Source organism: Camarhynchus parvulus, chromosome 5 (genome assembly GCF_901933205.1).
Source record: "Camarhynchus parvulus chromosome 5, STF_HiC, whole genome shotgun sequence".
NCBI lineage: Eukaryota > Metazoa > Chordata > Aves > Passeriformes > Thraupidae > Camarhynchus > Camarhynchus parvulus.
This window is the reverse complement of record NC_044575.1, coordinates 13527468-13552008: the sequence shown is the minus strand read 5'-3', so window position 1 is coordinate 13552008 and position 24541 is coordinate 13527468. Positions and strand designations below refer to the sequence as shown.

The following is a 24541-nucleotide window of genomic DNA, read 5'->3' as shown; positions in this document are numbered from 1 at the left end:
ATTAATTTAGCAAAAAAATACAGCAAGCCATCAAGCATTGATTTAGCATAAAGCCCAAAACCATTTCCAAACTGCAACTTTATATTCAAAATAGCTTAATTGGCTCTAAAATAACATCAAAGTTTAAAATAACACCCAAAGCTCATAGACCAGTGTGCTTTATGTAAAAATAAATATCCTGTTGATTGCTCAGTCACTTTTTGACCTGCACAAGCTACACAAATATACATTTAGTATATACATATACATTTAGTTTCTTCTTTACCTGACCTGAGAACACCTTCATTCCCTATCTATCAAATTATAACTAAAAGGCCCAAGCATTTCATAGGAATTCTGTGGTTTTGAAGGCAAGAAACTACCTTGTAGTGTAAAGCATACCTGATCCCAAAGAGCACTTTAGAAGTGTAGGGAAGCAGTGTCCTGCTGAATTGTCTGCATTGCACAGTAGCAAACTCGCCTGTGTTGAGGGTCCCACAGTTCCAAGCACCTTGTAGAGCTATGCAAAGCTTCTGCCACCCCTGTTCTGGCGTGGACATGTGTGCAGGATGTGAGACATTTGAGTGGGGGATCTGTGATGTGCAGGATGTATTTAACAGCACCCTAGACACTGGTTTTTTCATACGTAGATCTTATCAGGAAATCCAGAAAGTGTGCAGGAAGAATCGTCTGAAATCTTAAATACACTGGAGATGCTAGTCCAGGATTTTGAGAACTTGAAAGGACTTTCGTGAAACCTCTGTGCTTGAAAATTAGCTTGAGTTTCATATGCTTTCTAGTAGGACAACTCTGCTCCATAAGCAATTGCCAGGCCAACCTTTCCAAGAATACTCACTGTTTAAATCAAGACTAGATAGATTTTTCTGTGGCTATTAACCCACTATAACTTTGTTTTATAGAGCATTTAAGATGTAGAATTATGGTCTACAATGTTTATGACTTACATTGCACCTAATTTAAAAATAGATTTTAGGAACTTTGTCTTTCTAAAGAAGAAACCTTCCTCTAACTGAGTAGTAAGGAAGGATCTGTTTTGTCTGCTTCTGTGATAACAGTTAATATTCAGCTACAGTTTTAACAACGTTGTATTTATGATGTTGTTGAAGTATACATAGGTCTGTGTTACTTCAAGCCTTGTCTGAACTATGTATAAGTTTCAAGTAGGAGTTCTTAAACTTGTTAAAGTAGCACCTACTTTCAAGAACTTCGTGAAAAACAGCAGTTGTATCTTTATTTGCCTTTGTGTAGCAAAAGAAAAAAGTAAACTGCTAGAAGTAATACTGAGACGATGCACTTCCACGGCACTAACAACACGTATGTGTGGCTTTGCCCACCCAAACCTTCAGTAAAACGATGATAATTTAAGTATTTTAAACCATTGTGGAGGCTTAAATGTCAACGAAATAAAGGAGTTGCTGATAATTATCAGAACCACCAAGGCCCTTTACTTTGGCGCCGTAGCAATAAACACGGGAGGAAAGCTCGTTTCTTTACAAACAATTTGCTGGGTAGAGGTGTGAGTGTCAACGTCAATGAAATGGTCACCAGTGTCTCCACTGACTTTGGGTAGCGGGTTTGTTGCAGAGCCCAGGCAGCTCGGCTCCTAACAGGGACATGGGTCTGCACAAGCCTCAGCTTCTGAATTTTGGGGTAAAATAGCAGGTTCAAGGTGGGATATGTGGTAGGCGTTCGGGAAGGCTGTGCCTTCCTAGCGCCGCAGCCAATGGGGAATGGAAGAGGGCAACATGCGGCCGGGAACTGGGATAAAAGGAGGGTGCGCCCTCTGAAACGAGAGAGAAAAATCTCACAGGTGCGTGCCCTGTGGGCTCTCTCCCTGTATTCACGTAAAGTTGCGGGACTCCTCTGTCTCGTGTTTTGGACATGAACCTCTGGCATTTGTGGATTTTCCGGGCAAACACGAAGCGCTCGCTCAGGGCAGGCGCTTCCCGGCGCGGTTCGGGCACTGCCCGCCCGTGATCCCGCCCCGTGCCCGCCCCTTCCTGCCCGGCCCGCGGGCGGCGGGAAGCGCCGGGAGCCGCCGGCCCCATCCCATGGAGTCCCGGCTGTTCGCCTGGGTGAGTGGGCCCTCGGCACGGCCCGGGGGGCGGGAGGGTGGCGGGGCCGCTGCTCGCCCTGCCGGGACGCTGCGGCGCTCGGCCCGTGGCAGCGGGGCCGCGGTGTGCCCGCTCCGCAGGGACACAACGCCGCGGTGTCACCTGCCGGGCACGGCCGGTGTGGGAGCCGTGCCGGGGCTTCCCTCACGCTGCCCAGCCCCATTTGCCCCGCGGGGCCGGCTGGAGTGAGGCTGGCGTTGGGACGCCCGCCCGTGGCTCCCAGCCCCTGGGCTCCTTCTGCGGCTTGCCTGGCTTTGAAGGCTTGAAAATTCATGGCGAGTTACGGGCTGAAACGGGAGGTTGTGAGACATCTTTTGAAAAGACTTGCGCCTGTTAAGTAGTTCCACGCTCTAAAGCGCGTATCACTGGCAGTGGCTGTGAGGGAACACTCGGTGTGCCGGTGCAGCTCCGCTCCTGGTATCTCCCCCGCCTGCCGGCTCTGGGCTGGCCGAGCAGCCCGGTGGTTCTGTGTGAAGTGTCGGTGTTTCTGAAGGTACAAGGTGGTTATTGCTGAATGCGGCATTTTAACATTCACCAGGTGCTGCATCTTTCGGGGGAGGTGGAGGATAAATTGAGAGCAGGTGGGTGCACAGGTGAGGTGGGGATAGGATTTGCTGTGGATTACCAGCTGTGAGCATTGTGGGTTTGGAGTGTTGCTGCAGTGTGTGGGATGGGGAAGGTGATGTTATCCCTTTTTTGTGAATGAAAGTTGAACTGTTGGACGCAGAGCTGAAATTGACTAAGAAATACCCTGACTTGTTACCATGTTGACGATTACTGCTTTCCACGGTGGGTTTTGTAGCTATAGTTTTGTACTTACATATTTATACTACCTGTAATTGGTATATTTTCACTTGGACCTCTTTCATTGAAAACATTTAGTTAATGAGTTTAGTTAATGTTTAGTTTAGTTATTGTTTCTGATTTACTCGTTTAGGTTCCAAAAAAAAGGTTTTTCTGCTCTCGTTTTGGAGGTAGCCTGCCAGAAAGCAGTGGCATGAACACCTTAGTGATGAGTGAGAATCATTGGTATTAAAATAAACGTGTGGTAATCATCCTGATAGAAAGGTTTTCCTCCTTATAAACTGTGAATCTGCAGTAGAAGTTTTAACAGGTCGTATTCCAGTATGCTTTTTGAAATACTGGGGCTGCACAGATACCCTTAATGATAGCAAAGTTAGGACAGTCCTGGTCTGTAATCCTGGGAATCCTGTGTCATATCAGGGGATTTTTAGGAGCAGGTTAACCTGTGACATATCCCAAATATGCTTGTTTGTCCCTGGGAGCATATGTTTGTTAACTTTAAAAAAAATGTGTTATTTTTCTGTGTGCATTTGAAGGGTGCAAACAGCTATGGACAACTTGGTCTTGGTCATAAAGAGGATGTGCTGGTTCCTCAGGCCCTGGAAGATTTTTCCTGCAAGTGTGAAGACATTGCAAGCATTGCTGGAGGAGGGGGACATTCTGCAGTTGTCACTGGTAAAAACACTGCTCTTGCACGGGGCGTTTGGCTTTTAATTAGTTTTTTGTGTGTTTCCCTCTTGGTTCAGTGCTGCCACCTCTCTGTGGCTACTGTTTCTGAACAAGTACAATCCTTAGCTGCAAAACAGCTTCCTCTCCTCCCAGTTAACTCAATATTTGGGGAAATGGGGGAAATTCCTGTTGCTCATATATTGTGTGGTTATTTTGTGGCTGTGTGAGGACTTTTTCTTCAGCTGTTTCTTTCATACAAAGACACCAGATTTTCTGTATTGAGGATGGGGGGTGGGAAGGAGGAGTCAGAGGTTATTCAATCTTAAGAAGTGGTAAGGTAAGGACCAGGACATAACATCTGGCCCTTGAAAGGCTGTGCTGTATGCCACAGATAATTATGTAAAGAAGGAATACAGACAGATGTGAACATGATAAAAAAAGCATCTTGGTGTGAGAGGTGCCTGTCTCACCATATGGATTGTGTCCCTTGACAGACCCAGCTCTCCACAGCTGTAGTTATTCAGAGATATTTCTGATGCATCAGAAACAACTGTTTCTCTTAATCATTTTACTCGATTGCAGTGCCTGAAGTGACACATAACCACTGTCCTTGTTTGTCACAGGATCTCACAGATGCAGGTTTCTCTCTTTGGTCTGTGATGTGGAGCACAATTGGTTTGTTTGTTTTTCTTGCAGGTGCAGGACAACTCTTTGTCTGTGGCCACAACAAAGATGGGCAGCTGGGACTGAATCACACAGAGGATGTGCTGCGTTTTACTTTGTGCACTGCCCTGTCTGGCTTTTGTGTAAAACAAGTTGCATGTGGCTGGGATTTTACAATCATATTAGTAGGTAAATCTTTCTCTCTAAGAGCTGAAGAAATACCTTGATGTAGAGAACACGCTGGAAGTTCCACAACACTATTGCTTGTGTGGTGTGAGGGACTTGGATGAGTTTGAGAAGAGTCCCATGGGAACCTTGGGAAATTCAACAAAGCCAGGTGCTGGGGCTGCACCTGGTCAGGACAGCCCTGGTACCAGCACAGGCTGTGGATGAGCAGATCCAGAGCAGCCCTGCTGAGAAGGATTTGGGGTGCTGTGGGTGAGAGCTGGACATGCCCCAGCCATGGCACTCCCAGCCCAGAGAGCCAAACGTGTCCTGGGCTGCACCCAGAGCCCCGTGGGCAGCAGGGCAGGGAGGGGATCCTGCCCCTCTGCTCTGCTCTGACCCCACCTGCAGCTGCATCAGCTCTGGGGTCCCAGCACAGGAAGGACAGGGACCTGCTGGGGTGAGCCCAGAGGAGGCCACAAAGATCATCAGAGAGATGGGGCACCTCTCCTGTGAGGAAAGGCTGAGAGAGTTGGAGCTGCTCAGCCTGGAGAAGGTCCTAACCCTGGACACATTCTCTTAACCTTATATGGAATTTCGTTTAACAATGAATTCAGGATTTAGCCATTCTCTGAAACCTGACATATTTGAAAGATGGCTTTCACTTTATAGCAAATGCTACTGATGATCACATTCAAAATTTCTCTAAGAGTAATGGATTCAGAACTTGTTTGCAGCTCATTATCAAGTACCCAGTCGTGACATCCACAATCAATCTTAGTAGTACCTTGACTAGTCCCATCCACATGATAGATCTCTCTGACATCAGTGGAGCAGATTGAATAGTAAGGTATTACCTACTTTGATTAAAATGGCATAACTGAGGCTGTGGTGTTCTGTATTTTGCACATCAGACATAGATTTAGCAAAGGAGCTACCACCCCTGTAATTATACTGCCTTGTGTTGTATGGTGCATCGTGGTCACAAAGCAGCACAGCCCCATCATAAACTAAAGGTTGCACCTGCCCTGGGACATCTGTGATGGGAGTGACCTTTCAGAACCTTAAAGGAGCCACAGGAAAGCTGCAGAGGAACTTTTTACAGGGGTTTGTAGTGATAGGACAAAGGCTGAAGGCTTTAAACTGAAAAAAGACAGGTTTAGATTAGTTATTAGGCAGAATCTCTTTCCTGGGAGGGTGGTGAGGCACTGGCACAGGTTGCCTGAGAAGCTGTGGATGCCCCTTCCCTGGCAGTGTTCAAGGCTGGGTTGGATGGGGCTCTCAGCAGCCTGGGATAGTGAAAGATGTTCCTGCCCATGGCAGGGGGATTAGAGCTGGATGATCTTTAGGTTCCTCCCAACCCAAACTGTTCTGTGACTCTGCGTGCTGGCACTCACAGGGTTTAAGCTTTGCAAGCTAAATCACCCTCTGTTCCTTGTGTCCCAGTGAACTTGAGACCTTTTCTGGACATGGTGTGTAAGACCAGAAGCCTTTGGCCTCAGGGGCTTTGTAAGGGGACGTGTTAAGTAATTTCTTGAGCTGCTTGGCTGTGTTATTGTGCTTGTTATAATGTTACAGTGCTATTGCTCCTTGCTTTATTGATTCTGCTCTAACACTTCATTTTTTGCAGGATCTGGCCTTGTGCTGTCCTGTGGGTCAAACTCTTTTGGACAGCTGGGACTTCCTCAAATTTCAGGCCCATGCTTGATTCCACAAAAGATTGAGGTAAAGATTTAGGAGGGGCTGTGTTTTATATTGCTTCCAGCAGCTTAGAGAGGTCATCTGACCTCAATGGGCTTTAAGCCAGACTCTTCAACTAATTTTTTATAGTGCCTATCTGCTACAGATGAGCTTACAAAGTAAAGGCCCAAGGTGAATTGAAGTGCTGAGGCTGCTTTTCTTGCTGTATGAAGGTTTCCCACTTCTAACAGAATGTTGATTCTTTCACTTCTCAGACAAGAAATTATTTAGCATCATGCTCATGTCAGATATTCCTGTGCTGCTTTTTTAATGTAGGAGAAAGAGGGTGGCAGATCCCTTAGGTGACCTCTGGTGAGTAGGACTTAGTTCACTTGATGTTCCTGTGCCCTTGATGTTTCCTGAAAGCATCCATTGCAGAATGGTGCCTTAAAATTGGGTGGTATTGACAGGGCTGATGTGAATCTCTCATTGCTCACCATACAAACTATTGATGCTGAGTATTTGCTCTTTTGGTTGGTATCCCTTAAATAGTTGGGCTTGAAGCCACCTATTTTAAATACACCTGCTGCTTTTCCACCAAGGATAGATATCCAGAGGGTTTGCAGAACTCTGTAAGAGCAAGACAGGATGGGATGGGAGGTAACAGAAGAGGGAAACTTCTATGTGATTCCTGAGATCTGTTACAGTGGAGGGAAGCTTTCAGGTTGTTCTCCAGTTGAAAACAAAAGTTCCATCAATAAGTTGGCAGGACTGAACAGGTTGATGTACCATAGCATGGCCTATCACCAGTATTTACTGTGGAGTTTTTTTTGGTGTAATTCTTGAGGAACACTGAGTTAAAATTAAGAAGTAAACATTTTTGTATGGCCAACGTTTCGTTCATATGAATGTTTTGACTGTGGCTTTCTATTTATTGCCACAATGCTGTGCAACCAGTTGCTTTGCTGATTTATTTTTTATTTCTTGAAGGTGTTCCCACTAATTCTTATTGGTCAATATGTACTTATTTTGTGATACAAAATGTTGGTATGCATTGGGACGCACAGGCTGGGATTGAGAGCACTATTTTCTTAGTGTTTCATTTCTGTTTGGCCTATTTTGTTTTTAGAGGCATTAAATGCAAAAAGCAACTAAATTATAATTTTCTTTTATTTGCCTAGTCTCTCAAAGAGAATGTGATGAATGTTGCTGCAGGACTGAGACATGCCCTTGCTGCTACAGGTGAGTATGTCATAATTTTAATCTTTTAAAATAATCTGAAAATTTATCTGAAAAGATACATAATCTTTTCAGTAACAAATGAAATGGGATTTTAATGGCTTAGAGGAGGAGAGGGAGGAAAAGAGGATGAAATATATCTAATCTACTATTTATTTTAACTATCACAGGGAAAAATACACTGTAAAGTCATGGACTGTAAAATTTTGGGACAAATTAACATGAATAATAAACATTCTGGAACCATCTTCCTGGAAAATCATGGGGAAAAACTTTTACCAAGAGTTCAGAGTGATGGTTTATTAACAAGTTAATTTTCTGATGGATGGAACACATACTGATTTATTTTTTCTTATTCTGAAACAAAACATAAAAGGAGCTTTTTTCAGGAAAGAGGATTTCTGCTCAAAGTATCTTAGGATTTGAACTCATTATAGTATGCAAAGTAACTTCAGTTTGTAGAAGATGCCACAATTTATGTGCAGTTCCATTTTGAAGCTTTTTAGATGATGTAATTGAAATTGACACCTGGAAAATCACAAGAATGAAACTAAATATTTCTTCTGCTGTTTTTAGCGACTCTGAGTTTGTTCATGGTGTAACAGTAGAAATCAAACTCTCCCTTTTAGCATGGTTGTGTTAAAACTGAGGAAAAACAAACTGTACCAACTCTTGTGTTTGGTTTAGTTTTGTGTGAACTTCAGTATGGATTCCAGATAGTGGAGCTGAAGGTGCACAGGAGATGCCTGGAAGAACAGTGGGATCTCTGGTGCTTTTATAAACATGGGAATTGAGATTCCCTGTGCTGCACAAATTGGCATCAAGAGGGGGAAAGGGAAGAGAAAGTACAAGAACTTTATATCCATTCCTGAGGTACTGCAACCACAAGATTTGTGTTACTACGTCTCCAATAGCTTCCCACCTTCTTAGTTTTCTTACCTGTGTACTGAGACTACAGCTGTTTGTTGCTTGTTGGCTTCACCAGATAAGAGGGTGGGAAGCTTCTGGAGTTTTTTGGCATAAAGGTCTTCTAAAGTGTAATTTGAATCAGTGAAAATGATTTGAATGAGCGACTGCTCATTAACATGTGAGGTGACTTTTGTTGGTGGCTGATGTGTTTTAATCTCTTTTATTTGTGATTACTCTGAAAAGACAGCGGTTTGGTGCTGCAGTGGGGCACTGGGATGGCATCTCAGGCAAGGCGTGCAAGCCAAGGAAAAGCTCTCCCTGTGTTCCTGACAGCCAAGGAGCCCTGTGAAGTGGCAGGTAACCCAGGAATCTGCTTCCTTTGTGTGGGTGGATAGAGCAGAAGTATAATTTGGAGTGGTACATATCTTCCTTTTTACAAAGCCATGTGGTACTGTAAACGTGGAGTGGAGTACCTGAGGGATAGAATGGTCACAGAAAATCGTGAACTGTGGAGAAAATGAGAGTCCTGCCATGTGTGTGGCCCAAGGACAGAGCCTTTTGTTATAAAAGTCATCTCCATCCTGTTACACTTGTATGCATGTTTGTGTGTGAATTGATGCCTGCTGTAGGAATTTTATGCTACCATGTTTTTTCCAGGCCTGGCAGATGTAAAGGTGAAGGCAGTTGCTGCAGGCTCCTGTCATTCCGTGTCCCTCACAGGTAGGCCTCAGGTACACAGGTGAAAGCCCTCACCTCACCCTACAAAGGGTTCTCTGCTTCTGAAATGTTGTCAGTTTTGGTAAAACTGGTGAAATTTGATCTGGCCTAGTTAGTGCTGGTAATTGTTCTGTAATAGTTTTGCACTCTGAGAACTTCCCTTTTGTTTTAAGAGCTGGATTCATGTTTCAAGTTCTCTGAGATTTTGCATTTTTCTTGGGGTCAGGCCTTAGCCCTTAGGTCATTCAGGGTCTGGGCTCTTAATGGCTGGAAACTCTGAAAGGATTTGTACTTCTCTGGAGCTGCAGCAGGATGCCCTCCTGGGTAGCTGGTTACTGCTGGAGCCAGTGCAGTAGTGCTTGCCCAGGGAGAAGAGCTGTGCTGGGTGCTTGTGCCAGGAAAGGCAGCAGCAGCAGGGCAGCCCCAGCAGTGTGAGCTGATGCCTCTGCATGGGGCAGTGCAGGGCTGTGAGCAGGCCTGGAGCTCTCTGATGTGTCTTGGGCTCCACTGTGACAGTGTGCAGATCTCTGGTGTACGAGCACAAAGCTTATTTGAAGAGTAGGAAGCTGCTTTAATTGCTTAGGCACTTCCATAATGTCTCCCATTTGTTCTTTGATCCTTGGGCTGTGCTCCCATGCTAGAGTACTGAGTATCCAGTAATGAAAGTCTAATAAAGATTTCTTTTTATTTTGACAGATTGGGAGAAGGGGAAACAGAATAGCTTTCATGCTGTAATCTTACAGTTTTGAAGTGTGTAAAATATATTGAACCTTATGAAGAGAAGTCTTTGCCAAACTTCACAGGAACAAGTTCTTAGCAAATCTGCAGCCATCTGGTACCTCTGTCATCATTAAAGGAGCACTGGAGTATTTGCTTCTGCAGATCTATAGAGATTTAGTTGTGTGGGGAGATGTTCCAAGATGTAAATTGTATTGAATTCAGAGATGCAAAGTGTATGCAAGATTAGTGAAGACAAACTGTAAGAACAAATAAAATCTACTTTAGATAATTGGCAGTCTATTTAGACAGTGAGCAGATTATTCTTTCATGCTTTTGCTTTTTATTCAAGAGAGCGGTTTATTTGGCAGAAGTGGGACCAAGATTGAAAAAATAAATGCCAAATACTTTTATAATGTGATGCTGTTGCTGCCCTTCATCCTGCAAGATAGTTATTATTTAAATATTTTGTATTTTAAAGATGCTTGATATAATAAAGATACTGCTGCAGGGTGTTTTATTTAAATGGGCCCTTTTTTCTAGGAATGCCTTTTACTGTGGTGCAGTTTTCTTTGCCTCTGTTCCATGAGTCACCTGCTGGTGGGATATCAAATACCTGCAGCCAGGCAGGCTTGGGACACAACTGTTGATGTGGATTACAGACATGGGTGGGGGTTCCTTGGAAAAAAGGATGGTAGAGTCTACTGATATCCAAACTGGCCTGAACCCTCCAGGGGTGAGAATATGATGCTAAGTCTAGTGTCTCAGTTTTTGCTCAGACCTACTCAAGAGATGAGATAAGGGTTGAGCATGTGACTTTTCCCAGGATAAAGCAAATACACCTTCTCTAAAAGGAGGTGACAGAGGCAATGCATGTTATTGTCGAATATGAATGGCCATGGTGTTTTTCTTTGTTGTGTTTCTGTCACCATTTTTTTTTCTTTTCCTCTCCAGGTGTGTGTACTTCATGCTGGGAAGGAATTAATCAATTTTAGTGGAGAGTTCAAATATTTGAATGAAACAATTGCTTGACTTGTTTTTCCTTTTTATTTCAGTTGTGTTGTTTTAAAGAGGAACATGGGAAGTCCTGCAGATGACTGTCAGTACTGGCTTCTCCCCCCACTCCCACTCCTTGCCAATCTTTAACCAGCAGTAGTATAGTGGAATTCTCCTGGCTTACTCTATTGCTGTTACCAAATTGAGATTATTAAAGATACTGTAGTCTAAGTTTTACTTTTTTTTTCTTCTTTTCCCTCTGAAAAATTTACTTCTGTCATGGTGCTTGTAATGAGTTCATTGCTGACCTGAGGCATCCTAATGCCTTGAGTGTTGTGGAGGTGTGCTCCAAACAATTCCATGTTGGGATGAAAAGGGCATCCAGTCTTTCTGGGCCCACAGTAATGTGCAAGATCAGGTGTGCAAGATTTATTTCTTACACTTCCAGCTTGTGCAGGCTGGCAAAGACTTCAGGGAGGCCTGACAGCTTGTGTTCTCTTTAAGTGTTTTTGGTGGATTTTTTTTTTCCTGTGGAGGCCTAGGAGCTGGGAGGAATGGTTTTGTCCTGAAAAGATGGAACTTATGATATGTCATGTCTGCAGAAGGACTCCTCTGAGCAGTCACTGTGTCAGTGTCCATTGGTTGTTAGGCTGTGAGCAACTCCAGCTTGCACTGATGTAAAGGACTGTGGGTATTTCTGTGAAAAGATTTATTCCTGTTTGGAATCCTGGAGTGTGCATTTGAACAAATACCTGTTTTAGAATAGAGCTGTGGAAGGCAAGTGACCACTTACAGAAGTCTCTCAGGTATTGTCTGGTGTGATTTTGAGGCACAAAAATTTTTAATTTTGCCTTGTGATGGGTGATGCCTGCTTCAGTTGTGTGTTCAGAGCTGCATGTCCAATTCCTTTAGGAAGTGACTGTGCAAGGTGAGCCATGGAGCACTGGACTATCCTTGCTCTGGGGGATTTACTGAATTTGCTGAAGCTGAAGGAGACAGAATTGGTATGAGCAGAGCTGTGAGTCTGGCTCTTGTAGAGATTCTGGGAGACTGTAAAGCAGAGCAAGAGCAGCCAGCCAGGCTTTGAATTATTTGCTGCAGTCCAGAAAGTTATTTACTGGATGTAATCAAAGCTTTGGAGTGGAAATAATAGCTGGTCTGCAAGGACAGGCTGGACAGAGAGGGACTGCTCAGTGAATGTCTCCAAGATGCTTTGATTTTCTTTTACTCAGAGAAGTTGACTACTGTGGTTAGTTTTTTAATAAAAATTAGTCTTTGTTATAAACATCTAGGCTGTTTGACCTGAAAGGGCTCTCACTGCTTCAGGGAGTCTGTAGCCCTCAGAAAATAGGCTGTGCTGTTAAGGCCCTTGCAAATAATTCTGATAACCCAGTTACAATGGTAAAGAGTGGTAGGAAAAAGCATACAGTGAGAACATAAATTGAATTAAATGTTCTTTCCTCAGCATCACTGAACTGAGACTGTATCTGATGGTATTAAATCTGTATCCCTTTAAACAGATTTTACTTCTCTGTCTGTTGTAGATGAAGGACATCTGTATGTCTGGGGCAGCAACAAACACGGGCAGCTGGTGAGCAGGAATATCTTTCTTGCTGAGCCCAAGAAGATTGACACTCAGTGTTTCTCACATGAAAGGATTGGAGCAGTCTGGAGTGGCTGGACCCACCTGGTGGCACGGACAGGTAGGAGATTTAAAAAGCAGTAACATATGGCACCCAAACAGCAGATTGTAAGCTGTCTTTGTTTCGGGCAAGCAGTGTTCTTTCTCACTGATAGTGGCTGGACACACAGTGTTGCAGTGTCACCCGAGTTCAGTTGTCTTTTGAAAAACGATGAGGACAGAAATCCTTTGGCTGCTCTTTTAGTAGGGCATTAAGGGCAAAGAAAAGAATATATTCATAAGAAAATCAGTAAACTAAAATAAGTTGGCAGAAAATATTTGGAAAAGACAGGTTAAAAGAGGCCCCATTACACTTGAAGAGCATTCCCTGAAGATGGAAATGAAGGCAGATTTCATGCTGAAACTGCACTTTCCTGGAAATCTTTGTGATGAGGACAGTGTGAAAGCTGCCACATATGGAGGGCTGTGGGGTTAGATTCTTACCTAGGAGGAGGGTTATGTAACAGTGACATTCATGTGTAAAGAGATGGTTGAGCTGATGAAGCTCATCCAAGTGTGAAGCACAAAGGCGGGAGAAAAAGGTAGATGAGATGGAAAGGCAAGACAGGCATCTGAAGCTATTTTGTGGTTGTGTTCGTTGCTTCTCCTGTTGCACAGTGTGTGGTGCCATAGTTAAGGCTAACAGGAGGGTGGAAGTCTTCCACAGAGGAAAAGGAACAGCCAGAGCTGTGATGTGTGACTGGAAAAACAAATTGGTTGTTTTCTGTTTCATAGCGTTCATTGTTTGATATCAAAGTATGTGAGAGAAGCGTGTAAAAAAATCTACATCAGCTGTTCTTTTAACTATTTATAAGAAATGTCTGAACTCTGATTTTAGAGGATGCTATACTGAAAATTTGAAAGCTGCAATCAGTGCTATGAGCTGCTTGGAAACTTTTCAGGTGGAGTGAAAGAATTTATCTCAAAATCTGTAGTTCTTGAATTAAGTGCTTGATATCATCCTCATTGCAACAGAAATGGTAGAAAGAAGCCATTAGTCAGGATAACCTGATTTTTAAAGAGTGACTTGACAACTTGGTTTGCTTTCCTTCACTATGTCTTAATAGAGCATACCCACTAAATAAAATTTCCCCAGAGTTTTAGTAACTTCAATGTTTCAGTTACTTGATACTTATCTGTGGGTATTACAGACATGGAATATTTCAGCAGGTGTTTTTATACAACAACAAGAAGTGTGTCAAGGGACTAGCAGGGCTGTTTTGCTGGTGAATGTTTAAAAAGAATTTATATAAAAATAGGCTGACTTTCTACATCTGCATTAGAAAACTGGCCAAGTGATGCAGTGGCACAAGTTATTGCTGAAACTGTATTTTATGTATTTAGAATTTTAAATCTCTTTGAAGAGCAATGGACTTGAACCTAAATCATCTGGAATAAGATTTTGAATGGCCTTTGGCAGCCTCCAGACACCAATCAGGATCCCATGGGAATTTCAAGGGTTGTTCAGCTACTAGATGTAGTGTGAGCTAGAGCACTTAACTCTTTCTGGAAAATCATTTGCTGCATTAAACTTGCAGCTGAATAACTGAGAAATGCAGCCCACTTGAGAGCTGTCCCCTGCATGCTGTTCTTCTCACCAGTATTTTTACCTCCTTCTGGCAAAGGAGGAAATGTTACTTCAGTTTCCTGGTGCTGAAGTCATAAACCAATGATCCCCAAATGTTATGGATCACTAAAGTGTTTTTTTGAGCATGCAGCATCTACTATGTTTACACTTACTTATTTGTAAATTATAGACTTACAATGCTGCAATATGCAAACTGTAACATATGTAAAATAGAAATTCTACAAAGGATGAGATAAAGATAAACACTACTTAAAGTATTACTTTATTGACTTAAATAATTAAAACCGTTAATAATTTATTAATAAATTAAAATATTTATATGTCATTTTCATCCTGCCCTCCAGTGGATTGTCTTGTAAATACCTAGGGCTGCATGCACTTCACTTTAGAGATACTGATACAAAAATTTCCTGCTTGTTTTACTCTGGGGAATTCCCCAGTTAGTGGAAAGGAGGCAAAATAGAGTGATTTTTGGACACAGGAAAATAGAAGGAAGGGATATTGTAGTATGATGCTTGTCTGCTCATTGTGGAAGATAAAAACTTACTTTGGAAAGACATTGCAGTGTACAGGGATTTGCCACATGAAAGAATGAGTAAGATTTTTCCAGTTAATAATCCCACCACAATGCAAAATTTGGTAGTTTAAAGTTTGTTACTGTATCTGAATTATCATCTGGTGTTTGCCACAGAAGGTAGTTGAATTTTAAGAGGCTCTTACAAATACTCAGAGTTCTGTTTTTTTCCCCAGAACATTAATCCTGGTCAGAGTAGTAATAATGAAAAACTTGTTATTGCAGCTGTCTTGGCAGTAACTAAAAACTCTTCTCATTGGAAAGACACAGGAAGGAACTGGGTGGATAAACACTGGACACACAATGCATAAATTCACAAATTCTGCCATTTCAAAATGACATTTTAATCTTTATCTGCCAGGTGAGCAGTCCTTGGCTGCAGAACTAATGGAAGAGTGAAAAGTAAATAAGAGTGATGTTGTTAAAAGCAACCATCTGGAGGAATAGTTGCCAGTTTCATGGTTGCAGTGGTTTGACAATTTTAAAGTGAGTCCAAGCAAGTTACCAAGTTTGTTATCAGAAGAAAGGAACACAGCATAAATATTTTTGTCTTCTGTCTTTCCCTCTTATGTAAGTTGGCCTGTTTTAAGACTTGCTTTGTTTTTCCTTCATGCTGCTGGCAAAATTTTGTACTGTAACATAAAGCAAAACGCAGAACTAATTTTAATTTCTTCCCCATTCTCTCTTTACACGGGATTTTTAATTGCACCTGAAATCACTTTAATACCTGCATCTCTTTCATATCCTATGTTCTACCTCATTCAGCAGAGGTTTCCTGTAATTTCTTTTTAGAGTTTGAGAAGTTCTTTTTTTCATTTGATGTTCTTTATATCATAAAGCAGTTTGGATTCAAGACATTAATTCCTGAGAAATTAATTCCTTGACTTAAAGGTGTTAAGGAGTATTTTCACAAGATGTTGTGTTTTTAATCCTTACCTTTAACTGATCCTCATCAGCTTCAATTCCTTATTCTTTTTATTATAGAGGTATCTTTTGGGGCTATTTCCACTGTACACAGTCCTACTGTAAAATAACTCACAGAACCCTTCAAGATAGAGGAGTGCTTTCTTTTCCTGCCTTGATTACTTTTTCCTACAGAGGATGGAAGCACAGTTTGGCTTCATGGCATCACCAGTACTCTTTCCAAGTAAGTTATATTATTCTGATAGTAGAGGTGGTCCTAGTTGATGGTTGGCCCAAAAAGATGAAGGTTGAGAAGCAATGGTTGCTCTTTGATCAGGTCTCTGATGATGAGATGTGAACTTGCTGGTTCCTTTGGTTTATTTTCTGTTTTCTGTGTGAATGTTTGGTTCAGGTGACTCTCAGGAATGCTTTTCATTGATGGCAGGGCAGTGCTGTTGCTGCTCCATGTGAAAGACAGAACCAGGTGCATTCTTGTGGCCTTGGACTCCAAGTACCAGTGCTGTTCTCTTCGGACAACCACTCTGTATAAGGCTGGCTTCCTGTCCAGCACTCTGCTTAATGGCACAAGGAGCACCACTGCAGTGTAGGTGATACTGGTTTTGAATAATGAGCAGCTGTCTTGCATTGCTCTCCTTAACAATGTCAGCTTTAATTTGTGGTCCCTCTGGAGTTAATGCAAACACTTGGAGGGTAACTGCTGAAAGAGAGGTTATTGCTTAGGTCATTTAAAAGAGAGCTAAGCTGTGGCCTGTAATGTGGAAGATGTAAATTAGTCTACTTTGGGGAATGATAGAACCAGTCTGACTTGAAGGCAAACCTAAATATAGCAAAAGAGGTATTTTAAAGACTTTGAGGTGAATCATCAACTTCCATTCAAAACAAGATGTTTTATTTTTAACAGAGAAGCCTAATAAATAACCTTCTTTAATCTGGCCTGGTTTATTATCTCTATATTCTCCTGAATACATTCCCTAATCTATTTGTCACATAGTGTCACATGAAGTTATGCTTTGTTTGAGCTCAGATAAAGAATTCCAAGCTCTTTCACTCAGAAAGTTACACTATTTTAACTGCATTTTTGAAGTTTCTGCTGCCTGTGCAAAACTGCCTACAGCTAAAAAATCTTGGAAGAACAAAATGCTGTGACATAGTCTGAATAATATTCTGAATCCTCATTCCAAATGTGCATCTGAATTTGTGCATCTTTGAATGTCCCTTGATGTCATGGCATTTAGGCCACACAAAACCACTCTGAAGGGGACATGTTAGTGACCTACACAGTAAAATAGAAACCATCTCCTGTTTTTTTCTGAAGCAAATGACAGCGTGTCCCTCCGAGCACCGAGAGCAGAGTGAGAGAACATTTCTAATGATCTTGTTTGAGTCATTAACCTTTAGCATTTCAGTCTTTCACAGAGGCTGTAGCTGCACCTCTAGGTGCCTCTTCTGATGGCAGTCACAAGGTAAAGCTGCTGGGCTTTGCTGGCAAGTTGTGCAGCTGCAGGGAGGTGAAGGGGAAGGACGTGTCTGGCACCCGAGCAGCACAGCCTCAGCCCACTAGAGGTCCTTTCCAGTTTGCTCTTGAATCCAGGCTCTGCAGCCTTCCTCTGGAAAGCAAACTTTCTCTGCCTTGAGATTTTCAGCAGCTCCCTAGGATAGCAAATACTAATTGGTGTGTATGTGTATATATCATATATATTTTTTGTTTTAATGCTTGTCTCTTTTTAGACATGGCAGCCAAGAGTTTGAAACTGAAGCCCTACATGAGGGAGCTGCATTTCATTGGAAGGATGCTGGGGTTTGGGAATACAGGTGAAATACTAAAAAATAGTTTAATCAAAACCTCCTGATCAATAGGTACCCCCGAGCTCCTTTGAAGCAGAACTTGAGTTCAAGAAATGAGTATTCAAAGAAGAAAAGCCTTTGTCCACCTGCTTGGGGGTCAATTTTGAAGCTTCAGGGCCTATCTTGAAGTTCCTGCATTTCATTATAAAGTGTAGAGCATGGCAAGAGGAGAGAAAGAAATGCACAAACTTGGGGACCAAAATTCAGACATGAACACTGGGAACTGTGGGAAATTTAGTGTGCAATATCAGGATGAAAGATTCTAGATGCATATGGAAATTTCCTTGTTTTCTATGTTGTCTTCAGAGCTGTCTCCTCATTCTGTCACATGTTCATCTCATTGGTGTTTCAACTTCCACAGTGATTATTTTAAAATTTTGTTCTAGATAGCTGTAAATACCTAGAAAATTTTGGCATTTTTCTTTGGCTTCACGGGCTGGCATCATTCATTGGCTTTATTTTTAAATTTAAAAAGTTAAGAGAATGTGTGTGTGTTTGCTTTGTGATTCTACACTCCTATTCTTGCTTTCCCTGCTGGGAGTTCTACATGGTTTTGATAAAAGTCTTGAAGAAATTCATTCAGTGGTTTGGTCACTGAAGAGGAAGTTGGATCCAATGGGATCTGAAGGTATGTTCTGAAACGTTATTATCAAGTGCTGAGAGTTGTTCATATGCAAAGATTTGTCACAGAATCTTCCTAACATCATCTTTGAGTAACTGAGTTGTTTTTTCAGTCACCAGCCCTCTTTTACCTCTCCTTGTTACTAGGAACTTCCAGTTGTACAGTAAATAGCCATGCATGCCATCTTATATCATTTCTGTGTGAAAAGAGAGGTTGTCAGGAAGATGCTAAACTGTCACTAAGTGTGATTGAAGGTGCTCATTGTAAAATGGAAACATCAGTGATTGGCATTAAGGACACAGAAACTTACCTCAATATTTGAAATTCCCTTTCTGGGTTGTGACATTTCATTGGCACATGGAGATTCAGGTGGCCTGGGAAGAGTAGGATTTAAATGGATTTTTGTTAAATTTAGCTCAAGAGTAGAAATGAGCTTAACAGAAGGAAAACAACTATCAAAGATTTTCCAATCTGTTTTGCTCCTCTTACATATGGGGCAGTCACAGAGTGCCCTTCCCAGAGCAGAAAGGGAAGATAAGGTAGGTGAGGCTGGTCTGTCTTGGAGCCTCTGCTGGATCTGTCTTGGATTTTCTGGCTATGGCTTCCTCTCATGGAAAGGCCTGTTCCTTCCTTGGAACAGGCTGCCCAGGGAAATGGTGGAGTCAGCATCCCTGGAAGTATTCAAAAACCTGTATGGCACGTGAGGACATGTTTCAGTGAACATGGCTTTGGTGCTGGGTTGACAGTTGGACCTGATGATCTTAGAGTTCTTTTCCAACTTTAATGATTCTATGGTTCTGTGATTCACATTTGCTTAGTCCTGTCCAGGTGTATTTTACTAAGTACTCCATGATTGTGGGAGTTTGGAAAATGACTCAGCCATCATTCAGCATTATGTTCTGGGGCTTTAGGCCACATGTGTGGAAAGAGGGACTATTACATTGAATTTATCCCTCCCCCTTTTTTATTTTTTTGGTGTGTCATATCCTCTCTTTTACTAGTGGGAGCAGTGATTGTTGTGGACTTAAATAATGTAACTGTCCCAACTTAACAGAATTTTCATCTTTAAAAAGCATTCAGAAAAAAATTACAGTTTTAAAATGTGGCTCTGGTATAGATTTTGTTCAAGTCATTAGTGGGTGAGATTAGGAATTAATTACTTTCCTTAATTTTCCTTTTTTTTTTCCTTTGGTTTCTGTGGTTGGACTGCTGCAGTTTATGGCTTGCCATCTATTTAGCAAATGTAATAAATAAGGTCAGATACATTAATAAGTATGTGCTTGTGTGCAGGAAATATGTAAATGTGGTGTTTGTTCTGTTTTCAGTATCCTCCAGCACCAGAGCAGCTGTGCAAGAGGGGCTGTAGTTTTGTGGACTGAGAAGGGCACCTTGTTGGCTCTGAGCTATTCCTTGGGGGTTTGTTTTTTCTTACTCTTTTTCTCTTAAAGCAAATTAAACTCTTGCAAAGGTAATGATGATAACTGCATTGAAAAAACCACCCCTCTCACAACTATTGTGAAACCAGGACACAAAGCTGATACAAATTTACTTGAATTAAGAATAGTTTGGTCATAAGTGTCCCTGTCTTTTTAGTTCTTCTGACTACTTGCAGCTGGAACTGCTGGTGCTATCTAAGCCACTTGCTCTTCTGATTGACTATTTCTGCTTTGTTATATGTCAAACCTTTTCTCCTGAACCATACTGAAGTCTTTCACATTGTACTTGGGTCTCTGTCAATTCACCTATTTGAAGCTGAAAAGAAGCAAAGGTAAAGGCAAGAGAAAATTCACCGTTTCTTAACTTTTGTCATAAGCTGCCTCCAAGTTCCGTATTCATAGGTATTAATAGAGTGAGATCCAAATGCAGAACTCACAAGAGAGAGAACCAAATGTGGAACTCACAAGACCACTGTTGTGTGCTGCTATAACAGACTGGGCCAGATGCTCTATAACTCGCCTCCATTATTGCTTCTCAGCCTTTAATTCAGCTTCAAGGCTCTCACATGCTGTGGGTCCCAGCAGCTATCCACAATGATGCTTCCGTATCTTGTTATCCAGCAAAAAGAGCATGGACTAGACTGGGTTGGGAGGTTCTTCCCTACACCCTCTTCTGGGAGATCTGAGTGGGGGACAAAAAAATTTACAATCTCATTTTGGGTGTTATCATATCATATGACATAGCTTGCATGTAATAAAAGGATGATGGGATTGATTGAAATTTTGGCAACTCAAAGCTGTTAGTGTAGAGAATTGATGTGAAGCACACAACAAACAGTGAGAATTTGCACTTCAGAATTTCTACAGTTATGCAAACTGGATATAACATGGTCTCAGACAAAGTTGGAATCCTTAGTAAGGTAGAAGTGCATGGTAACGGATTGCCAAGAACAAGGTATATGTACTCTGCCTTCTTAGATGTATTGGTCTTTGAGAAGACAAGTGGCTACTGCATTTTCAAATAACTTCATTTAAATCTAGGTATTTACTAAGCTAAACATTTCTAAGCTCAGCTTCTGAAAGCAGCTGTCTATGTGAGCACCATCTGTGCATGTAAGTGCATTGATCTTAGTTAGCCTTAGTAGTATTTTAAGGCCATTAAATACTTGTTTTCATAATCTTTAAGTGACATTTCTTGTTTAGTAATTAATTATTCAGGTTTAATGAGTCTTACTATTCAAACATAGGTAGTGGGCTTTTTAAGAGCTGAGTGGCAGTTGAGTACTTCTGTAAAACAGTACTTTTCAGGAACTTTTTTTTTTCTTAAAAACCTAGACACAAACAGGAAAAATATCTGTAAAGCCTACATAGATTGTTCCTTTCATGATTCCCCTGAAGTACTTTTGAAATAAATAATTTGATGTAAGGTACTGTAAGATACAGGATGTATATCAACAGCTGTAAATTTTCAAGAATGAGTCTGTAGTCTTGTAGAATGGCTCTGATACTTCTTGGATAGTATGATGAGATCTGCCAAGAGTGTGTGGCTCTTGTTTTTTAAAGTGTTCCAGTTGTGAGGAACCACAGCTTGTGGTGTGGTGGTTGAAACTGAGGATGAACTCCCTTTTTTTTTTGTAGTTCCTATTTGGACTTCATTGTCTCTCAGGGTAGCTACATATTTTCTGTATGGATCCCAGACAGCTGAGACTGAACTCTGCAGATGAAGGGGAGTTACATTTTCTATGTTGCTTAGGATACACTTTAGGTTTTTGGGATGTTCTGCTGGATTTAAGAGCCTGTGTGGTTCAGGTTTGCTTTCTTCTCTATCCTGTATTATGGGGCCCACAGTAGGTAATAATAAAATAATCACAATGGTTTGTTTTTGGGGGACAAAGACCTGGAGGAATAGACGGTATTAGCATCTGATTCATGCAGGAGAAAAACCCTAGGAGGGGTGGGATTTCCTTAGGTGACTCATTCTCTGTTTTACTCTGTATCTAACTAAAAGAAAAAAAAATCTAAAAAACACTGTGTAGTCAACGATCTATTCAGGGACAGTGCTTTATGTCACTTTTGCTAAGATCTTTTTATTGTGAGTATAGGAAATCTTACTTTTCTAGAATTTTCAAAAATTTACCTTTACAGAGCTGCCCAAAATATACATACAGAAACTCCTTAAGGAGAATGTTTTCCTGCTTGTCCTTTCCACTCCAACCTAGAAAGCAAGCTGAAAATCAGTTTGGCATTTCTCATCTTGAATTTTGGGTCTTGTAGCTGATGGATATTTTGTAGGAATTTGCCTGTACACACATTTCAGGCTTGTGCCTGCTAATGACACATCTGCCTGGAGCTGAAGCTGTTTATCGAGGACAAAATGGACACTAAGACATCCAGAAGTGAAGGTCAGGCTGTGGGGACAATAAAAGGGTGGCAGTGTGGATTACTAGATATTCATGTGGGTTGAAGAGTCATCCTGACAAGTCACGCAGCACAAAGGAGGGTGTTAAATCCTGTTTTGTCTCCTCTTGCTTGTTCACTTTGCCAGAGAGAAACAGAGCACACAATGCCAAAAGACCCCCAAAATGCTGTGGCCATGCACACTGGTAGAAGCTGATAGTTGAAATACAACAAACTTCTGCTGTGTGTGATTTAAAAATCTGGGTAGTTATTTAAAATTCCTCTAGTTCACCAGAGCAGTGTTCCAACAAAGTCCACGAAAAGCTGTTTTAGCACAGGAGAAAACTCATGGTTTCTTTAGAAACTGCCCTATCTCACTGATTTGTGTGAAGCATGAATAGAAGGGTACAGCTTCTTTTGATCAATATCCATTGTAACATCAGAGAAAAGAAGGTATTGAAAAAACAGGAGCTTTTTGTTCTTCATTGGTGTCCCCTCCTTACTCCTAATGAGAAAAGTTCTTTTATTTCTCCCTTCTCAATTTAAAACCGAAGCCCCTCTTAGTAACAGGCTCCATAGCACATCAATACTTATATTACAACCCTGTTCATATACACACTGAGGTAAGCCTTAAACATAGATGTGCTGGCACTGCAAGCAGATACAGATGTTGTAGCTCTGTGGATGTGATTGTGGACAGCTGTTGCTTCACTGGGTAAGCATCAGGAGTAAATCTCACTGGCATCATTCTGTCTTGGCTGGGAATTTCAGATTCCTTTACAGGACAGACTTGCATTGCATTCATTAGTAACATGTCTATAATGTTTCTAAATTTTTAACTTGCTCTGTGCCTGTGGCTCTGAAATGCTGAAAACACCCCACAATGGTAAGAGACAGACACAAGAAGTCAGGAGTCAAAAGGAACTCTGCTAGCTACATAGTGTCCCCTTGTGAAAGATGGAATTTTTTTCAGGGCATTTGGATGCTTTGACGATTATGCAACCATTTACACCTTTGTCCATTCTCTCCCTGCAGTTTCCTTGATGTTAAGGATCTTGCCATACCCATGTGGAATCTTGTGTTGTGCTTTTATTTCTTCCTCCACCCCCTTACCCAGCTCTTAAACTTTCTTGTGGGTGGAGAGAGAAATTGGGATGATATTCCAGAGAGAATACATCACCCTATTGCTCATTATTCATCTCTTGACTTCAAAGGGTATGAATTTTCCTTCCCATCCCCTTTTAGACTGTTTTGTTCCTGCTGTCAGCGGGAATGCTGCTCATTATTTGAGGTGCACAGCCCACTCTGTCTTAGTCAATTGTAGCTGCTCTTGTAATGATTCTGACTGAACAAGGCGGGTGATCTCCTGGGAGGCTCTGGAGGTGCCATTGTTGGATTTGTGGCACTGTTCTCTTCTTTGTACTTTCTTTCTTAAGAACAGCACATAGTTAGGGTTGAACTCCATGGGATGTAGAACTCGGCTGCTTCTGGAGTGACTGAGGAAGTTCAGGCCACTTAGCAAATCCAAAGACTGCTCTTCTAACACTTTATTTCTGTATTTCTATCTGAGGCTTGTTATCTAGTGAAATCTCTTGTGCAACTGGTCTCTGATTATTGGGAGTGCATCTTGTGGCCAACAGTGAAAAAGCCCAGCTCTCCTTCAGGCTGCCATTCCAGAGCATTTCTTTTGCTTTTTCTCTGTCTGCTTTTCCACAGCATGCCCTTGAGCCTTTTGACAAGGTAAATATTAGCACTGGGAACTTAATTACCTTCCCTTTGTTTATCTCTTGTATGCACATGGCTGCTCCTTCTGGGGCTCAGATGGTGATGGGATATTGAAGGTAGCAGGATCTTGAGTTCTCCAAATTAGGCAGATTCACAAATGTTTGCAACATTGCAGCCAGAGGGAATGCTTTTCATAAAATGATCTAGAAAACATGCCTATGCTGTAATTTGTAATCTTTGAATAAGATTCTCTGTAGCACTGTACTGTGTAAGTCTAATGAAACACGACATGGGCCTTGCCTCAAAGGGGATAAACATCTAAGCAGTCCTTTTACAGACAAAAATTAGGAAATTGGACATAAGGAAATAATTGGAAACAAATAAAAGCACATGCAGCATATTGTGATAGTTCAAGGGTGTTGTTTTCCCAAAATGGTGTCCAGAAAGACCTGTATGTATTTTCAGTTTTCTGGGGAATGTTAGAGGAAGAGATGCTCAGCTGCAGAAGGAAGGAAATTCCAGGTTAGAGAGGCCTGTATGGAATAAAGCATATAACAGTGCAGAAGGGCATGGAGATATAAATATAGAATGTCAGTAAAAGTGTATGACTCATACTGCTGTAGTAGCATAGTGCAGAATTTATTTGCAGAAGTACTGAACAAAAACCCTATGGTATACTATGATGCTTTTGCAGATAGTTTTCTAGAGCTGCTTACTGTTTTATGTATCTTGCTTTTTTGGAGACATCACCAAATTGTGCTTCAATTTCCTTTTTTTCCTGCTTTTTGTTAGGACTTTGTTTTAGTTGAAGAGTTAAGTCCTCTACTGAACCTTGAATGCAGCAATTCTGTTTGCTGGGTAGAGATGAGTTAGATTTGTTTTTAATCATGTAACTAAATTTAGCCAGCAATCTGCATTTTAAGGCATTGCTATTAAAAGTCTAAAAGTGAGATATGTATCATAGTTTGAATTTAAAATAAGCCAGAGGCACAGCTGGTGAAGCAGTCATGACTCTCTAATCATGAGTGGAGGGAAATAAGGAGGGAATTTTCTCACCTTGCAGGATGAATGCAAAG

General features: G+C 41.5%; 1 protein-coding gene across 3 annotated transcripts in view; it reads left to right on the top strand.

The window, feature by feature from the left end:
- Positions 1–1999: 1999 nt before the first annotated feature.
- SERGEF (secretion regulating guanine nucleotide exchange factor) overlaps positions 2000–24541 on the top strand; it is a 141964-nt gene continuing 119422 nt past the window's right edge. For all 3 annotated transcript variants that reach the window (XM_030950397.1, XM_030950398.1, XM_030950399.1), the window contains exons 1-8: positions 2000–2075; positions 3455–3593; positions 4284–4439; positions 6046–6140; positions 7277–7337; positions 8487–8600; positions 8901–8963; positions 12218–12376. In XM_030950397.1, the coding sequence (XP_030806257.1) occupies positions 2052–2075; positions 3455–3593; positions 4284–4439; positions 6046–6140; positions 7277–7337; positions 8487–8600; positions 8901–8963; positions 12218–12376 (811 nt within the window). In that variant the 5' untranslated portion in view covers positions 2000–2051. The remainder of the gene's footprint in view (positions 2076–3454; positions 3594–4283; positions 4440–6045; positions 6141–7276; positions 7338–8486; positions 8601–8900; positions 8964–12217; positions 12377–24541) is intronic.